The following is a 20,893-nucleotide window of genomic DNA, read 5'->3' on the forward strand; positions in this document are numbered from 1 at the left end:
ACTCCCGGATAGTGGAGCACAGCAATCTGTGTTTCATAAGCATTCAGGTGATTCTCATATTACTCTAAAGTACAGAACTGCTGACTCTTTGGAGGGAATCAGATGAACTTATGAGAACATAAAGATAACTAATCTCAATAGTGCCCTGGCCATTCCATTCACTCTTACCGTTCCCCTGATCAAACACTAGAACATTCTTCGCAATTATTATTTCAAATCCTCTTTTCATACCTCCAAACTCTCCATGTTTCTCTTTTCTCTTAGTAGATGACTTCTATTTGAAAAAACAATAAACAGGACCCATACAATAGAAATGTCTTCAAATTCCTGCCTTATCTATAAATCTTCCCATATCCACATTTATTCTTATCTTTTCTCCTTCATATTATCTAAGGTAACACCACAACCTGTGCCAGACTCATCTAACATTTTGGCACCCTCATCTCCAGTGGCCACTCTCACTTTATGTGAACTTTCTGTTATATAAAACTCCCCTACCTCCAAGTCACTCGTTGAAGACACTGAAGAACTGTTTTGTTTTTTTGTTTTTTTGTTTTTTTTTCAGTAGCTTTGGGGGTACAGGTGGTTTTGGTTACATGGATGAATTGTATACTGATGAAGTCTGAAATTTTATTGCACCTGTCACCCAAGGTAGTGTACATTGTACCCAGTCTGTAGTATTTTATCCCTTACCCCCTAACTCCTTCTGAGTCTCCAGTGTCCATTATACCACTCGGTATGCCTTTGTGCGCCCATGGCTCACCTCCCACTTATAAATGAGGACATACACGATTTGGTTTTCCATTCCTGAGTTATGAAGAACGCCATTCTGATCACAACCCATTTCTAGCTCATTTACCCCCTCTACAATAGCTCTTTTCAGATTGTTTTCATTGTACTTTACTGCTCCTAAATTCTGCTCTCCTCCAGAGAGGAAGCTTACCAGGCAGCAGATTTTTCCACTTGCAGTATTGGAACTATGAAAAGAAAATGGACATTTTTAAAAGACATTAATTTTGAATAATTCTGGGAAAGAGGACATAGAGAGTAATGACGACCCTGAGATAGAGAGTGCAAGAGAAAATGAAGATTCATAGCTTGAGAGGGCTGCAGGGCATGCAGTTCCTTAGGCAATAACCAGGTCTCAGTTAAAGAGGTACCAAGAAACTAAGAGAAGAGACTGATTGTAGTGGTAGGATCTAGGTCATGGCTTCAGGAATGAGATAGAAGTATCAAAACTTAAGAGGCAGAAATTAAACTAATACGCCTAAAGACGTTAGGCGATAACATTAGGGTCTCTTAGAAAATCAAGACTCGTGATGAGTGCAGGGACCAAGAAGTAAGAGGAAATTAAATTTTTGGTGGTGTTTTATTGTTTTTGTCCTATAAACTACTGTAACACATTAGTCCCCATAGTGTGCTCATCCTATGGTGACACTGTTCTCTAAAAAAAAAAAAAAGTCAGGGCACATAATTTTAAAAAAGAATATTTGGAATTAGGACTGTCTTGAGAAATCTGAGACATGTGGTTGTTGTAATTATTTTTCACACTATCCTAATAAAAGTTTTCATTTATTTCTCTTTCAGCATGCAGCATCAATATTTAACCTCTCAATTTAATGGCTTCTAATGTGTAGTATGTACCTTTTTACAGTCTCTTTATAGAGCTCTATAAGTAACATGGTTTTGATACTCAGACTGTTAATCAAAAATAAATCCATATATCTTCAGTCAGCTAGAAAACCTGTACTGCTGAACACTAAATTATTTCCTGGATCCTAAGCGGAAATGTTCCCATGTAGGAAGGGGCTGTAGAGAGGGAGGAAATAGGCTTAACCATGAGCGTGATGGGAAATCTTTCTCAAGAAGCTATATGCACTTACATTAGTGTCAAGAGCTCATTCAGAAAAAAAGAAAAAGTGATGATAAATATATTGGTACCTTTGCGTTCTGGATCAGCTTTACCCATCAAAACCAATCCCTTTTTCAAAATAAGAAATCATTTGAGTGAGTGAACTACTAGTTTTTCCAGTGAAGTAGAGCTCCAGTTAGAAATGTGGGTCATACATTCAAAGACCAGGTTCATTCTATTTTTGCTCATTGCACGGGGCTGCTCCAAAACTGCTCAGATAGATGACTTTCCTACCACAGTGTTTCAAAAGGGAAAACACGTATAGAAAATAGGTTGGAAAAATCTCAGAAGCTACAAGAGCCACAGTGTCTTCTTGAGGAACTTATTTTAAAACATAGAAGGGGGAAAATGGCTTTCAGAATCACATTGTCATTTATATCCATTGATAATTTTCAATTATTTTGTTTGTCCTGTATTTAAAAAATGAGATAAGCTTTAATGGAAAAAAAATAAGGATAAGGACATTGCTACATGGACATTGGACAATGTGAGAAGTGCTTTTCAGGCAGAGTAGTCAGTTTTTCTTAACAAATGACTTTATTCATCTGGTGGAAAGAGAATTTTACAATTTGGATGTTCCAAGACATATCTACATTATAATTCCTATAAATATTTAAACTGCCATACCTTTTTGAGAATCATGTACATCTATAATAACAATACATACTATAGTACTTACACTACTCATCATTATATGACTCAGTACCCTGCATTTTTCTGAGTACATTTAAATGTATTTTCTGTAGCTCACTGAAGACAAAAGAATCTTTCCATCTGCTCCTCCCTCTTGTAACTACATGCTGCTCAGCAACATGGCCTACATTGTTCACACTTATCCCTGACACAGAGAACCTGACAGGTGTAGGATCTTGAAAAATATTTGTTGAAAGAACAAAGCAGTCAGCTGTCTTCATCTTGTGATATTTTCTATTGTCAGACTTAGACCAGTATGAGGAAACATGTTAAAGCTAAAGACTGTGGAAGTCATACACTTGTCCCAGCTTCATTTTCATGGTAAATGTATATGTTCAAATTTGGGGGGAGGTATTTTGGAGCAAGTTATAGAAACTAATGGATAATTGCTGGCCATTTTATGAAACTCTACCTTTGACTTCTCCAACGGTCATAATAGATTGGTACAAACTTGCATGGCAAAGGAAAACTATAAAACATATTACATAGTGTAATTACAAATATTGAAGCAGAATAAAGTAGATTTAAGGAATATTTTGATTATTTCACTATCGTCCTAGAGCTATCTAAAAAATAAAGGGATTGGCGGGACACGGTGGCTCACGCCTGTAATCCCAGCACTTTGGGAGGCCAAGGTGGGCGGATCACAAAGTCAGGAGATCAAGAACATCCTGGCTAAAACGGTGAAACCCCATCTCTACTAAATACAAAAAAAAAGTAGCTGGGCATGGTGGCGGACGCCTGTAGTCACAGCTACCCGGGAGGCTGAGACAGGAGAATGGCATGAACCCGGGAGGCAGGGCTTGCAGTGAACCAAGATGGCACCACTGCACTCCAGCCTGGGTGACAGAGCGAGACTCTGTCTCAAAAAAAATAAATTAAAATGAAATAAGAAAAGAATAAAGGGATTGAGACTAGGAAACATTCTCCTAAATTAATGAAGAAAATAAACCAATGTATCATGTCATACTCATTTTGGAAACTGTTGGTAGTACGACTGTCATAATTTTTTTTTTTTCCCTAAATCTTCCTACCCTGGTTGGTAAATTGGCAGTCAGTTGTCCATGTTCAGGATATTTTGCAATAGCATTAAACTTATCATATTAAAAAGTCAAAACTTTATTCCCCTATGAGTTTTCTAATTGGATAATACAAACTGACAAGTAAGAATTGACTTCTCATGCCTGAATTAACTGTTATAATTTCACCCCTAGAGTCAAGTAGACCACATCTTGACACCTAAGTTTAGATATCCCAGGCAGGCAGGTCCTCCAGTATGAGGCACCCAAATTGAAAATATATTTATTTAATAACAGAGGTTGTGATGTAATGGAGTTCATCCATTGACATATGTAGTTGAATAGCACTCAATTTGTGATTACACATTTAGAACATACATTGGAGATACTGAAGCAGAACCAGTGACCAAGATAAGCTAGAACAAGCAGGCAGATTCGTACCTTACCTGCAAGAAACAACAAGACCGCAAAAAAGTAGCTAATAAATGGTAGCATTGAGGACATTTAGAACTTTCCTTCTGTGACTAAATCTGTGCATCAAACTTTAATATTGACCCAGGCAAGCGCTGAGCTGTTTCTACACTTTCTTCCAGAAGTTAAGTGATGACAGAATGTTATAAAAAGTTATGTGATTGAGAATAAATCTATTTTACTGCCCTCCTGGCATAAGAATACATCCAAAAGCCCTATCTAGGCTTCTATTTGTCCTCTGTTATCTCCTGTAATTCTGTCTGTCTGTATCACTGATATAGCCTAACTCTTCTCAACAGCATTTATATGATCTAATAACTGTTCCCTGATAGGAACCCTGTTATAAATTCAGTTCTCTCCCCCTACCTTCCACCTCTTCATAGTTGTGAAAGTCCGATGATACATGAGGAGTCTCATGGTTCTGGAAACTCAGAGCTTGACGTCGCTTGTTACGTATTTTATTCACCACATTGAAAAGAAAGACATAAATGAAAATACAAGCAATAATTAAACAGGTGTGATAGGCTTGAGTCTAATTCCATTTGGAAATTTTTTAATATTTGTCTTTTAGTGAATTCCAGCATTGATTAGTTCACTGTTCAAAAGTATTAGTTTCCATGGATTTCACATAAAATATTGCCATTATAGAAAATACAGTCTTTATTCTTCTTTATTGACATGCTTTTCTCCTTTGTTCTTCCCTTTCCTGGTACAATATTTTTAACACACACCAAAAAAAAAAAAAAAAAAAAAAAACCAGGCAGTGTGTTCAGTAATTTAATTAGTCATATGCCAATGTTTAGAAAGAACTGAGAAAAATACAGCAACTCTCTTGCTGAGTTATATAAGGAAATTCTAAAATAGCAATTGTTTTTAAGGTTTTAAATACTTAATTACCCTAGAAGATTAGGCTTTATTATGGCAGGTGAAATGTGATATAAGCACCATTTAATGAATGTTACAGAAAATAGATTAGACTTCCTCTTCATCTGACAGATTAATGTTCTTTATTTAGGTTCATTATGTATATTTTCTTTTATTCTAGTATATCACATATGCCTTAATGCACACTGCACTACTTGTTACTATTTTAAACATACATTTTTATTTAGAAACATTTTTTTTTTTAGTCAGAGTCTCCCTCTGTCACCCCGGCTGGAGTGCAGTGATGTGATCATAGCTCACTGCAGCCTCAAACTCCTGGACTCAAGCCATTCTTCTGCTTCACCCTCCCAAGTAGCTGGGACTACAGGTGCACCACCATATGCCCAGCTAATTTTTAAAACATTATTTTTATTAGAGACAGACTTGCTGTGTTGACCAGGCTGGTGTCAAACTCCTGGCCTCAAACAATCCTCCGTCCCAAGCCTCCCAAGCTACTGGGATTACAGGCATGAGACACCATGTGTGACCTTAACAAGTATTTTTAATTTTCAATCAAAGGATAAAAGCGTGACCGCATTGTCTTGGCTTAGGGCTATATCACTAGAAACTACACATGCTTCTCAAAGCACTTGCTTGAGTGTCTTCAGAATAAATGGAACTGGGAGTTCTTATTTATATACCACCTCTTCTGAAAAGTGCTTTACTTTCTCTTTGCCCTTTAGCATAGTTCAAATAACTGTGCCTCAAAGAAGTGTAACAGTTTTCCACAAAGGCAGAATGTGAATAATAAATAAATAACCCCCCACAGCAGTCTTCATGGTAGCCCGCCAGCTAGCACTTCAAATAGTATGTGTGAATTTCTAGTGATGCAGCCCCAGGGAAGGCAGATCACTAGTCAAAGCTACTAGGCTTTCATAAAAGATCAAAAGGCAGAAAGACACTTTGATAATAGCAGCAAGTGATCCCATATCCAGCTCCCTCCCCTAACAACAATACCCATGCAAATGACAATGTATTCGTTCATTTTCACACTGCTGATAAAGACATACCTGAGACTGGGTATTAAAAAAAAATTTAATGGACTCACAGTTCCACATGGCTGGGGAGGCCTCACAATCATGGTGGAAGGTGAAAGACATGTCTTACATGGTGGCAGGCAAAGAGAATGAGAACCAAGTGAAGGGGTTTCCCTTTATAAAACCATCAGATCTCATGAGACTTATTCACCACGAAAATAGTATGGGGGAAACCACCCTCATGATTCAGTTATCTCCCATGGTGGGGTGAGGAGTCTCTCCCACAACACATGGAATTATGGGAGCTACAATTCAAGATGAGATTTGGGTGGGAACACAGCCAAGCCGTATCAGAGAGAGAGAGGAAATGGAAGACACAACCTGCTCGTCTGACCTGGACCCTGTGCTCTGAGAGGACTTCCATCCGAGTCTGCCTTTGTGAGCTCATCATGTCCCCACTCTTTAATGTGTATCCATAAGCTCTGAGGCAGCTGAGTTTTGCCAGAGTTCTGTCACCCCATGTGAAACTAAAAAATGGATATGCCAGAGAGAGAGAACCCTCTACACCCTTTTTACTTAAGATGCAATGGAGAATAAGGAAAAAATCTTGGTCCCCATTCTAGCAATGTGTGAACAGAAGCAATGAAGAAAAGCCAGCCTGTGTGGCCACTCCCAATCATTCTGGCCTCAGAGAGCCCTCAGCTCCGAGGGAGTGGTAAGAGAATAGAAATCAAGTAATCAAGTCACTATGTGACTTCATACCATTGGTATGACTAACTGTGTTACTCCTCAGTGTTCCCAACAGTATCTCTGACCCAAGCTTGACATTTCAGAATTCAAAATTGTTACCCCTGCCTTTTTAAAGGAGTCACAAGTTCTACAATAAAACCTTCACAAAGGTAGATAATGTACAAAATACATTTAGCACAGTGCTCGGTCCATTCAACAGATGTCAGGTATGAAATCAGATTGAGGGGACAAAAAGTACTTCTGAGGAGAGCTCCTTTAATTACTACAGGCTATTCAATTCTAATTAATGTATCAGCTGTTCTAAATACAAACAATTGCTACCTGGAAAAAATATTTGTTTTCTTCAGTAGGATAACAATATTTCCAAGGGTTAAGAAACTCTCAGTCAAGAATGTCATTTAGGGAGCACTGGTCAGGAACTAAGAGACTCAGATTCTGGCCTCCAATCTGCTGCTCACAGGGTGAGTGAAGCTGGAGAATGGAGGTTCTCTGCAGACGTATCGTATAGCCCATCCCGCCCATCCCGGAGCTTCGTGCTTCCAGAGAGCTGGGAAGGGAACATACACCCAGCCTCCATTGTCCTAGTTGTGAAATGCACTGTACTTGCGACGTCTTCTGCGTGCTTCTCTATCTCGGAGCTGAATAAACTGACTTTAAGGCCCGCAGAATAACAGCAGCTCACCAACTACCTGCATCCCAGCAGCAGAAACACTCAGAAATGTACCTGTTCACTACATGGTCTAATAAAGTCACTTGTAACTTAATTAGTGACATTCTCATTGAATAGAAGAGACATTCTCATTGTTTTAATCAGTGTAATCATAATTGGCTTTATTTTAACCAAAGAAAAGGCAGATAACCACCCAGAATATCTAGGGCTTATAATATAAATGCTTATTATTTATATTCAAGCTTCTTTATACTAGCTGAACCCTAGAATTCTGAAATTGAAGGTATTCAAGAATTATTGAAGTTGTTTGATTTAACACGTAGTGATAACCTCTGCGCCACCCACTCTGTTGTTAGAAAGAAAACAAAATGAGTTAACCTGGGTAGACTTGTAAAAATTTTTTTTTCACCTTAACCATGAAGTTTTTAAATAGATAGGATATAGAGAAAAATAGAAGAGGACATTAAAAGAGATACTTGGGAAATAAAACCTAAACGTTTTATCATTTATATACTTATTTATGTCGTGTAAAGATAATTTTTAATGGGGCCAAGCAGGGTAAAATGTTATTAATGCAAAATGCCTTTGCAGCATGGTAAATCAGAGTACCACAGCTTGAGTGGCATTTGCACTTTGAAGTTGTTTTTCTCTCGGCTTTTGTGGGTAGCCTAGGATCATGGAACTGGAGCATCTTCAGTGTCAAAGAATTTATACTAGTTTTCATTTCCTTGCTTTGCCCAGCCGTTTGAAAAAAAATAACTTGAAAATACTTTCCTTATAGTATATTAACTCTTCAAAGGCTATGGTAGTTAACTTTTAAACTGAGTGTTATTCCATGCAGATTAAAAAGAAAAGATTTCAGTTTCTGAAAGCCCTATTTGGATCTCGAAATATAAATGCAATCCTTTTTGTAACTATACTCATGCCTTTCATCAAAATTATTTAACATCAGAAATTATTTTCTAAAGAAGAAGCACAAAACATATTTCAACTCCCACATAATAACACCGCAAATTTGGTAACATCTGCATACTTTCTTTACTAATTGCAGTGCTAGTCTGAAGTTAATTATATGAAACTGATTTTTTTTTCCCCATGCACAACTTTTATATATCACATTTAGTTTAATTGGTACTTTGAATAATAAATTGTTTTTCAGCTACAGCACATTGTTTGATATTGCTAATGAAATGATTTTAATGTTCAACTGAGCTATTATGAGAAATCTTATTTTGTCTTATATTTTTAAATATAATTCTCCATTGTAGCACACTAATTAACCTGATAACTACTTTTCTTTTTCTGAGTCTTCAGTATAACATTATGTAAAAACTGTGTAAGTAGCAGGAGATACTGTTTTCATAATGCAGCTACATGTGAATCCTTCCACTACAGCATATTTTTGTCCTAGTGGTACTTAATAATACTTTTGCAGTCACCATTCTTTTGTGCCAAGCACAGTACCACAAACTCAGTAGTGTATCAGTTTCAGATTAATACAATTAATGATGCCAGTATGATCTTTAGATCACTTATAGGCCTGTTTAAAGAAAAACTTGAGACAAAATAAAATCTAACAGTTTATCTGAGCAAAGATCAATTCATGAATCAGGAAGCACCAACACCAAAGGGAGGTTGTGGGTTTTGCTGTGGCAGCCTGAGCATTGAACTTTTATAGGCTGGAGATGGAAGCAAAATTTAAAAAACAAAACCAAACAATACAAACTACTTGATTAGCCAGAGCTAGGTGTTTGCCTTATTTGGATATTGTCCAGTGGGAGGTCCCAGGTTACAAAACCAATCAGCTATTTGGCTGTCTATGATTGGCTAAAGCTTCCTTCACAATTAATCAGTTACAAAGAATGCTTCTACCTTTAGTTTCTGTTTGTATGCCTGCAACCCTTATGCAAGTAAATAGAAACTGTAGGCTAATGGCTTCTTCCTTATTTTCCTTTCACAGGCCCTGCAATGTTAGATGGAGGGGCAAGGTAACAGAAAGTCTCCATCTCTAATGACTTAAACATGAAACTGACATCATTTAGACTTACTCAACAATTATTTACTAAATCTTATCTACATTGTCCCAGTACTGTTGCTACCATCTATGTGGCAAAGGGAGAAAAGAAACTGAAAAACTTAGTTCCTGCCCCGTAGTTCATAACTAGTTGGGATGGGTGTCAACTAACAAGACCCCATGAACAATTTTCTTCCAATTATATGTTGGGTGGCATTATTCTCTGCAAACTTTATAGTTTTATGTATACATAAAAACTATAAAGACACTAGAGGGAAGAAAATTCAGTGTAGGTTAGAATAATTTCAAGAGGCTTTGTGATAGAAATAGGACTTGAATTGGACATTGAAAAATTGATTACGATTTTTCTACCTGAAATTCTAGCTCCCACTAGAAATGAGAGCAATAGTGTGAGCAAGACCAATAGCTCAGAAGCAAGACCAAGATTTGGAACGGGCGAGGAGCAGTGGCTCACGCCTGTAACCCCAGCACTTTGGTAGGCCAAGGTGAGTGGACTGCTTGAGGCCAGAAGTTTGAGATGAGCCTGGCCAACATGCCAAAACCCCGTCTCTACTAAAATTACAAAAATTAGCCGGGCATGGTGGCTCATGCCCATCATCTCAGCTGCTCAGACGGCTGAGGCACAAGAATCACTTGAACCCTGGAGGCAGAGGTTACAGTGTGCCAAGATCACGCCACTACATTCCAGCCTGGGTAACAGAGCAAGACCCTGTCTCAACAACAACAACAACAACTATATATATATATCTATAATTCATATATATAATTATATATTTTATATATATAGAGAGAGAGAGATTTGGAGTGTTCAGAGGACAAAGAGACCTTCTAGGTCTGCTCAAAGAGTTTATGCTGGGGAGTACTGAGATGTCATGTTAGATATATATTATGAAGTCAAATTGTAGAGGGCTAGGAATGCCAGGATAACAGGATTTGTGAAATAGTGAGCCACTGAAAATTTCTGAATGAAGATGCATTGACGCCTCACAGGAGGCTAACCCGAAGGCCAGAGACCACAGTAGAAGTCAAGGTCAACCACAAGCAAAAATAAAGTCAAGCAATGTGGGCAGCTAACATGAAGGCTGTGCAGTAAGACAGCCTTGAAAGTAAAGCCATAAGGTCTTCCTTTGGGACAGGAATTATTTCCAGGGTTGTAAGTAGGTATGCAAGAATCTTTTCTTTTTCTTTTTTTTCTTTTTTCTGAGGCAGAATCTCACTCTGTCATCCAGGCTGGAGTGCAGTGGCATGACCTCAGCTCACTGAAGCCTCCACCTCCTGGTTTCAAGCAATTCTCCTGCCTCAGCCTCCTGAGTAACTGGGACCACAGGCACGTGCCACCATGCCAGGCTAATTTTTGAATTTTTAGTAGAGACAGGGTTTCACCAATGTTGGCCAGGCTTGTCTTGAACTACTAACTAGCCTGATCCACCTGCCTCAGACTCTCAAAGTGCTGGGATTACGGGTGTGAGCCACCACACCCAGCCCAGTATGCATGAACCTTCTAATGGAGATGTGACTGGGTTAACCCAAATGCAGTGGCACAGATGTGAACAAGTCCTGATACGATCAAAATGGAGTTTCAGAAAAACAAACCTGTTACTGTTACGAAGAATGTATTAACACAGGTGAAACTGTCACTGAAATGCCAGGGTTTCAGTCTAGGTCCTACTGATCACTGTACAGAAAGCCAATCCCTGAGACAACAATATTGCCAGGGAAGAAGGCTTTAATCAAGTACTATAGCCAAGGAGATGGGAGATCAGTCTCAATTCCGTCTTCCTGACTAAAATTAGAGGTTTATATAGCAGGGAAGAAATGTAACTATATGTGGAAAACAGGAATCAGGGAGGGGTAACAAAGAGAAGTTGATCAAGAAGAAGCAGGTGGTTGGTTAGGCAATCACAATGGGTGAGGGATATGGTGTCTCATTGTCCAGATGCAGTGATCTGGTAAGTTTCAGCTCCTTGATACTATCTGGAGGACTGATGGTTGGTTTCCTGAAAAAGGAACTCAGATATGACAAATGTAACCTTTTCAAATTTTAAGACTGAGAGGATCAATTTCTATTTTTATTCAAAGAAACCACAAATATCAGTTCTATGGGACAATTAGACCAATTACAAAGTCAAGTTTACATGAGCCCTTGAAAAAAAAAATTTCAACAAATAAAACAAACTGATAAGGGCTTAGGCAAAGATTGTTATTGTGGGCATTGAGAAGAATTAATACATCTGAGAAACGACTCAAAGAAAAATGTAGAAATGAAAGGTAGAAATTTCAAACCTAGGTAAAGAAGGCAACAGTAATTCCATGGACAGAAATACAAGAGTTGGGAAAGGAAATTATACATGAAAATCTCAAAGTTAAGATGGCCGAATAGGAACAGCTCCAGTCTACAGCTCCCAGTGTGAGCAATGCAGAAGACGGGTGATTTCTGCATTTCCAACTGAGGTACCGGGTTCATCTCACTGGGGCGTGTCAGACATTGGGTGCAGGACAGTGGGTGCAGCCCACCGAGTGAGAACCAAAGAAGGGCAAGGCATCGTCTCACACAGGAAGCGCAAGGGGTAAGGGAATTCCCTTTCTTAGCCAACGGAAACCATGACACACAGCACCTGGAAAATCAGGTCACTCCCACCCTAATCCTGTGCTTTTCCAAGGATCTTAGCAAAGGGCACACCAGGAGATTATATCCCATGCCTGGCTCAGAGGGTCCCACAACCACGGAGACTCACTCACTGCTAGCACAGGAGTCTGAGATCTAACTGCAAGGCAGCAGCAAGGCTGGGGGAGGGGCGCCCGCCATTGCTGAGGCTTGAGTAGGTAAACAAAGTAGCCACAAAGCTCCAACTGGGTGGAGCCCACTCCAGCTCAAGGAGGCCTGCCTTCCTCTGTAGACTCCACCTCTGGGGGCAGGGCATAGCCAAACACAAGGCAGCAGAAACCTCTGCAGATTTAAATGTCCCTGTCTGACAGCTTTGAAGACAGTAGTGGTTCTCCCAGCATGGAGCATGAAATCTGAGAACGGACAGACTGCCTCCTCAAGTGGGTCCCTGACCCCCCAGTAGCCTAACTGGGAGGGACCCCCCCAGTAGGGGCAGACTGACACCTCACATGGCTGGGTACCCCTCTGAGACAAAGCTTCCAGAGGAACAATCAGGCAGCACCATTTGCTGTTCAGCAATATTCTCTCTTCTGCAGCCTCCACTGCTGATACCCAGGCAAACAGGGTCTGGAGTAGACCTCCAGCAAACCCCAACAGACCTGCAGCTGAGGTTCCTGACTGTTAGAAGGAAAACTAACAAACAGAAAAGACATCAACACCAAAACCCCATCTGTATGTCACCATCATCAAAGACCAAGGGTAGATAAAACCACACAGATGGGGAAGAAAACAGAGCAGAAGAGCTGAAAATTCTAAAAATCAGAGTGCCTCTCCCCCTCCAAAGGAACGCAGCTCCTCGCCAGCAACGGAACAAAGCTGGATGGAGAATGACTTTCACAAGTTGAGAGAAGAAGACTTCAGACAATCAAACTTCTCCGAGCTAGAGGAGGAAGATCGAACCCATCACAAAGAGGCTAAAAACCTTGAAAAAAGATTAGACGAATGACTAACTAGAATAAATAATGCAGAGAAGTCCTTAAATGACCTGTTGGAGCGAAAACCGTGGCACGAGAACTACGTGACAAATGCACAAGCTTCAGTAACTAATTCGATCAACTGGAAGAAAGGGTGTCAGTGATTGAAGATCAAATGAATGAAATGAAGCAAGAAGAGAAGTTTAGAGAAAAAAAGAGTAAAAGAAATGAACAAAGCCTCCAAGAAATATGGGACTATGTGAAAAGACCAAATCTACGTCTGATTGGTGTAACTGAAACTGACTGGGAGAATGGAACCAAGTTGGAAAACACTCTGCAGGATATTATCCAGGAGAACTTCCCCAACCTGGCAAGGCAGGCCAACATTCAAATTCAGGAAATACAGAGAACACCATAAAGATACTCCTCGAGAAGGGCAACTCCAAGAAACATAACTGTCAGATTCACCAAAGTTGAAACAAAGGAAAAAATGTCAAGGAAAGCCAAAGAGAATGATGGGCTTCCCTTTGTGGGTAACCCAACCTGACTAACAGCACATCTCTTGGCAGAAACTCTACAAGCCAGAAGAGAGTGGAGACCAATATTAAACATTCTTAAAGAAAAGAATTTTCAACCCAGAATTTCATATCCAGCCAAACTAAGTTTCATAAGTGAAGGAGAAAGAAAATCCTTTACAGACAAGCAAATGCTGAGAGATTTTGTCACCACCAGGCCTGCCCTACAAGAGCTCCTGAAGGAAGCACTAAACATGGAAAGGAACAACCAGTATCAGCCACTGCAAAAACATGCCAAATTGTAAAGACCATCAATGCTAGGAAGAAACTGCATCAACTAGCAAGCAAAATAACTAGCTAACATCATAATGACAGGATCAAATTCACACATAACAATATTAACCTTAAATGTAAATGGGCTAAATGCTCCAATTAAAAGACACAGACTGGCAAATTGGATAAAGAGTCAAGCCCCATCAGTGTGCTGTATTCAGGAGACCCATCTCACACGCAGAGACACACATAGGCTCAAAATAAAGGGATGGAGGAAGATCTACCAAGCAAATGGAAAACAAAAAAATGGCAGGGGTTGCAATCCTAGTCTCTGATAAAGCAGACTTTAAACCAACAAAGATCAAAAGAGACAAAGAAGGCCATTACATAATGGTAAAGGGATCAATTCAACAAGAAGAGCTAACTATGCTAAATATATATGCAACCAATACAGGAGCACCCAGATTCATAAAGCAAGTCCTTAGGGACTTACAAAGAGACTTAGACTCCCATACAATAATAATGGGAGACTTCAACACTCCACTGTCAACATTAGACAGATCAACGAGACAGAAAGTTAACAAGGATATCCAGGAATTGAACTCATCTCTGCAGCAAGCAGACCTAATAGACATCTACAGAACTCTCCACCCCAAATCAACAGAATATACATTCTACTCAGCACCACATCACACTTATTCCAAAATTGAACACATAGTTGGAAGTAAAGCACTCCTCAGCAAATGTAAAAGAACAGAAATTATAACAAACTGTCTCTCAGACCACAGTGCAATCAAACTAGAACTCTGGATTAAGAAACCCACTCAAAACTGCTCAACTACATGGAAACTGAACAACCTGCTCCTGAATGACTACTGGGTACATAACGAAATGAAGGCAGAAATAAAGATGTTCTTTGAAACCAATGAGAACAAAGATACAACATACCAGAATCTCTGGGACACATTTAAAAAAGTGTGTAGAGGGAAATTTATAGCACTAAAGGCCCACAAGAGAAAGCAGGAAAGATCTAAAACTGACACCCTAACATCACACTTAAAAGAACTAGAGAAGCAAGAGCAAAAAAACATACTCAAAAGCTAGCAGAAGGCAAGACATAACTAAGATCAGAGCAGAACTGAAGGAGACAGAGACACAAAAAACTCTTCAAAAAAATCAATGAATCCAGGAGCTGTTGTTTTGAAAAGATAAACAAAATCGATAGACCACTAGCAAGACTAATAAAGAAGAAAATAGAAAAGAATCAAATAGATGTAATAAAAAATGATAAAGGGGATATCACCACTCACCCCACAGAAATACAAACTACCATCAGAGAATATTATAAACACCTCTAAACAAATAAACTAGAAAATCTAGAAGAAATGGATAAATTCCTGGACACATATACCTTCCCAAGACAAAACCAGGAAGAAGTTGAATCCCTGAACAGACCAGTAACAGGCTCTGAAATTGAGGCAAAAATTAATAGCCTACCAACCAAAAAAGTCCAGGGCCAGACGGATTCACAGTCCAATTCCACCAGAGGTACAAGGAGGAGCTGGCACCATTCCTTCTGAAACTTTTCTAATCAATAGAAAAAGAGGGAATCCTCCCTAACTCATTTTATGAGGCCAACATCATCCTGATACCAAAGCCTGGCAGAGACACAAGAAAAAAACAAAATTTTAGACCAATATCCCTGATGAACATCGATGCAAAATCCTTAATAAAATACTGGCAAACCGAATCCAGCAGCCCATCAAAAAGCTTATCCACCATGATCAAGTGGGCTTCATTCCTGGGATGCAAGGCTGGTTCAACATATGCAAATCAATAAATGTAATCCAGCATATAAACAGAACCAAAGACAAAAACCATATGATTATCTCAATAGATGCAGAAAAGGCTTTGACAAAATTCAACAGTCGTTCATGGTAAAAACTTCAATAAATTCGGTATTGTTGGAACGTATCTCAAAATAATAAGAGCTATTTATGACAAACCCACAGCCAATATCATACTGAATGGGCAAAACCTGGAAGCATTCCCCTTGAAAACTGGCACAAGACAGGGATGCCCTCTCTCACCACTCCTATTCAACATAGTGTTGGAAGTTCTGGCCAGGGCAATCAGGCAAGAGAAAGAAATAAAGGGTACTCAATTAGGAAAAGAAGAAGTCAAATTGTCCCTGTTTGCAGATGACATGATTGTATATTTAGACAACCCCATCATCTCAGCCCCACATCTCCTTGAGCTGATAAGCAACTTCAACAAAATCTCAGCATACAAAATCAATGTGCAAAAACTGCAAGCATTCTTATACACCAGCAACACACAAACAGAGAGCCAAATCATGAGTGAACTCCCATTCACAATTTCTTCAAAGAAAATAAAATATCTAGGAATCCAACAAGGGATGTGAAGAACCTCTTCAAGGAGAACTACAAACCACTGCTCAACAAAATAAAAGAGGACACAAACAAATGGAAGAACATTCCATGCTCATGGATAGGAAGAATCAATATCGTGAAAATGGCTATACTGCCCAAGGTAATTTATAGATTCAATGCCATCCCCATCAAGCTACCAATGACTTTCTTCACAGAATTGGAAAAAGCTACTTTAAAGTTCATATGGAACCATAAAAGAGCCCACATTGCCAGGACAATCCTAAGCAAAAAGAACAAAGCTGGAGGCATCATGCTATCTGACTTCAAAGTATACTACAAGGCTACTGTAACCAAAAAAGCATGGTACTGTTACCAAAACAGAGACATAGACCAATGGAACAGAACAGAGCCCTCGTTAATAATACCACACATCTGCAACCATCTGATGTTTGATGAACCTGACAAAAACAAGAAATGGGGAAAGGATTCCCTATTTAATAAATGGTGCTGGCAAAACTGGCTAGTCACCTGTGGAAAGCTGAAGTTGGATCCCTTCCTTACTCCTTATACAAAAATTAATTCAAGATGGACTAGAGACTTAAATTTTAGACCTAAAACCATAAAAACCCTAGAAGAAAACCTAGGCAATACCATTCAGGACATAGGCATGGGCAAGGACTTCATGTCTAACACACCAAAAACAATGGCAACAAAAGCCAAAATTGACAAATGGGATCTAATTAAACTAAAGAGCTTCTCCACAGTGAAAGAAACTACCATCAGAGTGAACAGGTAACCTACAGAATGGGAGAAAATTTATGCAATCTACTCATCTGACAAAGGGCTAATATCCAGAATCTACAAAGAACTCAAACAAATTTACAAGAAAAAAACAACTCCATCAAAAAGTGGGCAAAGGATATGAACAGACACTTCTGTTTATGCAACCAACAGACATGTGAAAAACTGCACATCGTCACTGGCCATCAGAGAAATGTAAATCAAAACCACAATGTGATACCATCTCACACCAGTTAGAATGGCAATCATTAAAAAGTCAGGAAACAATAGGTGCCGGAGAGGATGTGGAGAAATAGGAACACTTTTACACTGTTGGTAGGACTGTAAACTAGTTCAACCATTGTGGTGGAAGACAGTGTGGCGAATCCTCAAGGATCTAGAACTAGAAATACCATTTGACCCAGCCATCCCATTACTGGGTATATATCCAAAGGATTATAAGTTATGCTGCTATAAAGACACATGCACACGTGTGTTTATTGTGGCACTATTCACAATAGCAAAGACTTGGAACCATCCCAAATGTCCATCAGTGATAGACTGGATTAAGAAAATGTGACACATATACACCATGGAATACTATGCAACTATAGAAAAGGATGAGTTCATGTCCTTTTAAGGGACATGGATGAAGCTGGAAACCATCATTCTCAGCAAACTATCACAAGAACAGAAAACCAAACACCACATGTTCTCACTCATAGGTGGGAATTGAACAATGAGAACACTTGGACACAGGAAGGGGCACATCACACACTGGGGCCTGTTGTGGGGTGGGGGTAGTGGGGAGGGATAGCATTAGGAGATATACCTAATGTAAATGACAAGTTAATGGGTGCAGCACACCAACAGGGCACATGTATACATATGTAACAAACCTGCACGTTGTGCACATGTACCCTAGAACTTAAAGTATAATTTAAAAAAAAAAAGTCTTTACCTTAAAGAAATAAAAATAAAAAAATAAAAGGAGCATTCAAAAAGTTAAAAAAAAAAAAAAAAAAAAAAAACGGAAAAAAAGAGAAAATCTCAGAGTTACCCGAATTTCTTTTCTCGATCCAATAAAACTTGGCTGGAAACATTCATAATATGGCCAAAGTCCACCATGCTGAATAAGACAGACCTACACTAGATCTCATGGAGAGTTTGGAGTGACATTAATTTTTTTCTTTGTCTTCTGGCTACATCAGGGTTTTAGAGTAGCTCCTGAGACATTTGTTTATTTAAGGGATTTTGAATAATTAAGGCCCTACCTACTGTTTAAATGCTGATTGAAATATACTGAAACTTTGGCAAGGAAAACACCTTGGTTTTTGGATGGATGATCCATGATTTGAGTGGATATCAATGTTTCTGTTGACAAGAAAGTTCCATCTAGATAATGCATTTGATGAAATGTTTTCTCCAAATTAGAACTTTCTTATTAATTAGACATTATCTTCCAGAAAGTTCATATCACTAAGACAGATAAAATGGGTTGTATAGATTATCACTCAAAATGAGATGAAATAGCAATAGTTAGTTTGGGAAAAGTGTCAAATGAAACGTTTAATAATAAAAACCATTTATTTAACAATTACTACATGTCAGAAACTATGTTAAGTGCTTTATATGCATTATTTGATTTAATTAGCACATAATCACATGAAATACATACTTTTATTATCCTCATTTTCCAGATGAAGAAATTGACCAGAGAGGTTAAGTAAATTGTCTAAGATTGTGCAAAGGTATTTAAGGATAGAGCCAGAGTTAGGATTATGTGTAACGTGGCGCTGAAGTCCTCATTCTTAGCTGCTACACTGTGCTCGTCTCTTCTGACTTCAATGATCAAACAAGGCGATTGTGAATTTTACTAAACCTTTCCACACTCAACCCACAGAAGACATGATTTCTGTCGTGTGTGACAAAACAAGGTTTTATTTATAAAATATGCCACTGAATGTTTAGCAACGTGTGTTCTCACATAGCTGGCAATGGTATCTTTACTTGTACTGGGCTTAGTGCAGTTAGAACTTAAATTTCTAGAAGCTGCGTATAAACATGTTCTAAAATTTTGTTGTTGTTGCCTTAGTAACTTTATTGTGACCTGAGTGTTCCACGAGCATCCTAAACTTAGGCTGGGGATATGAAAATCTATTTTATAATGGTTTTAGGAAAAAGCAAGGTATTAGCAAAAAATTAGAAGATTCTGAATGCTATTACAACAAAGTATACATTTAAATGAAATGCAATAGCAACAAAGTGTACCTTTGAAAAATATTCAATAAACTGAATGAAATTTAAAAATATATGGCATTTGTATTTATATGTGAATAAGACTTTCTAACCCATCTATTTCTAAAAAACTTACGTTTAATAATAGACAAAATGCATGCTAAAGAATTATAATTTTATTTTTTCTTCACCTGTAAAACTGATGAAAATTGTTTGTTATTTTCACAGCTGAATTTTTATTCCTCTTGTGGGGTGTTTATCTCTGCTATGCAGTGCGGACAGTCCCATCGGCATTCCATGAGCCCCGCTATATGGCTGTTGCAGTTCACAATGAGCTCATCATCTCTGCTATATTCCATACAATTAGGCAAGTGATCTGTAGAGCTAGTAAATACCTTTTATTTTTCTGATATGTTGCATTTTAAATAGCAAAATTAGATAAGATGCATAATAGAAAGACTTAGGAAAGATAGCATTTTATAAGTTGACTAATTTCTTTTATAGATATGGAAAATGAATAGTTTGTTTTTAAAGCTGTTGTTCCTTCTGCTGTGTTGTTTATTGCCTTCTATTTTGAAGGTTAACTCAATGTTATTGTACTATCTTAAGCCACTTATGGAAGTATAATGGAGTATTGTTTATAATATGTAGCACTTTTCGTTATGAAGATATAATGCAGTATGTGCATACATTGTAAAGCAGATACAGTTAACTCATCTATGTTTTCATTCGTGTTTAATGGGCTGGTTTATATTTTCAAAATCTCAGTATTCATATAGACAACTTATATGTATGAATTCTGTGGAATTCAAAACACAAAAACTACTTCAATCTGATGACTAGATTATCACGTGCAATGGGCTTTGCCACTGTCACACATTCTAGTAATGAATTTCTGGGATAAGAATGTATAGCTTGGTCCTCTATTTTGTGATCATCCCAGGTTTCTCTTTAGCAGACGAGAACAGAGGAGGAAGACAGTGGCTTATCATGAAGTGAACAAAATGAAACATATATGACTTATATTCTGAAAATGTGTCCCTGATTCATATTTGAAAATGAAATGAAACTCTCAGGGCAGAACTGTAAGAAGGAATTCTGTCATTTAAAAAGCAACAAAAAGATGTCATTCAATTGCTTGACAGATATGGAAAGTCAGGACACACTTAAGAAAATTAGAAATGTTGAATATTTGTCTCTGGACTCAGAGACAAATCCCCTTTCTTTGGTTTCTGTTCCATTTTTGGCCTTCAGACTCTCCTGGAGATCAGTGAGAATGGAAGAGGGGGTGGGAGGAGGAGGCTGTGGGCCTGGGGGAGTTCTGTAGGATGCCTATCCTCTCTGACTTTAGTCAACAATCAGAAGATGCGGTCTTGCATCATTAGAAAGAGACATTGCCAGACAGCAGTGGACCACAGTTACTGCCTACACTTTTAAAACTCTTAAATAAGAAAAGGAGGTATCTATGGTCTGACAACACTGGAAACTCCATCAAGAGGCCAGGAATCTAGAGAACTGGCCTCTTTGCTTTGTCTTGCCCTCTCTCTCAAGAGAGAGGAGAAAGAAAGACGTTAGAAAAGGAAGGAAAGATAACAATGGAAATATAAGATTTTAAATAAGCAAAGTAAGAAATGGTTTTTCAGCTACTCAGACTGGAGTTTCAG

General features: G+C 38.5%; 1 protein-coding gene across 1 annotated transcript in view; it reads left to right on the top strand.

Moving 5' to 3' along the window:
• Positions 1–20,893, top strand: part of GPR158 (G protein-coupled receptor 158) — a 432,618-nt gene that overhangs the window by 400,041 nt on the left and 11,684 nt on the right. The window contains exon 8 of the mRNA XM_001101165.5: positions 19,458–19,596. Within this exon, the coding sequence (XP_001101165.3) occupies positions 19,458–19,596 (139 nt within the window). The remainder of the gene's footprint in view (positions 1–19,457; positions 19,597–20,893) is intronic.

This window comes from Macaca mulatta, chromosome 9 (assembly GCF_049350105.2).
Source record: "Macaca mulatta isolate MMU2019108-1 chromosome 9, T2T-MMU8v2.0, whole genome shotgun sequence".
Classification (NCBI taxonomy): domain Eukaryota; kingdom Metazoa; phylum Chordata; class Mammalia; order Primates; family Cercopithecidae; genus Macaca; species Macaca mulatta.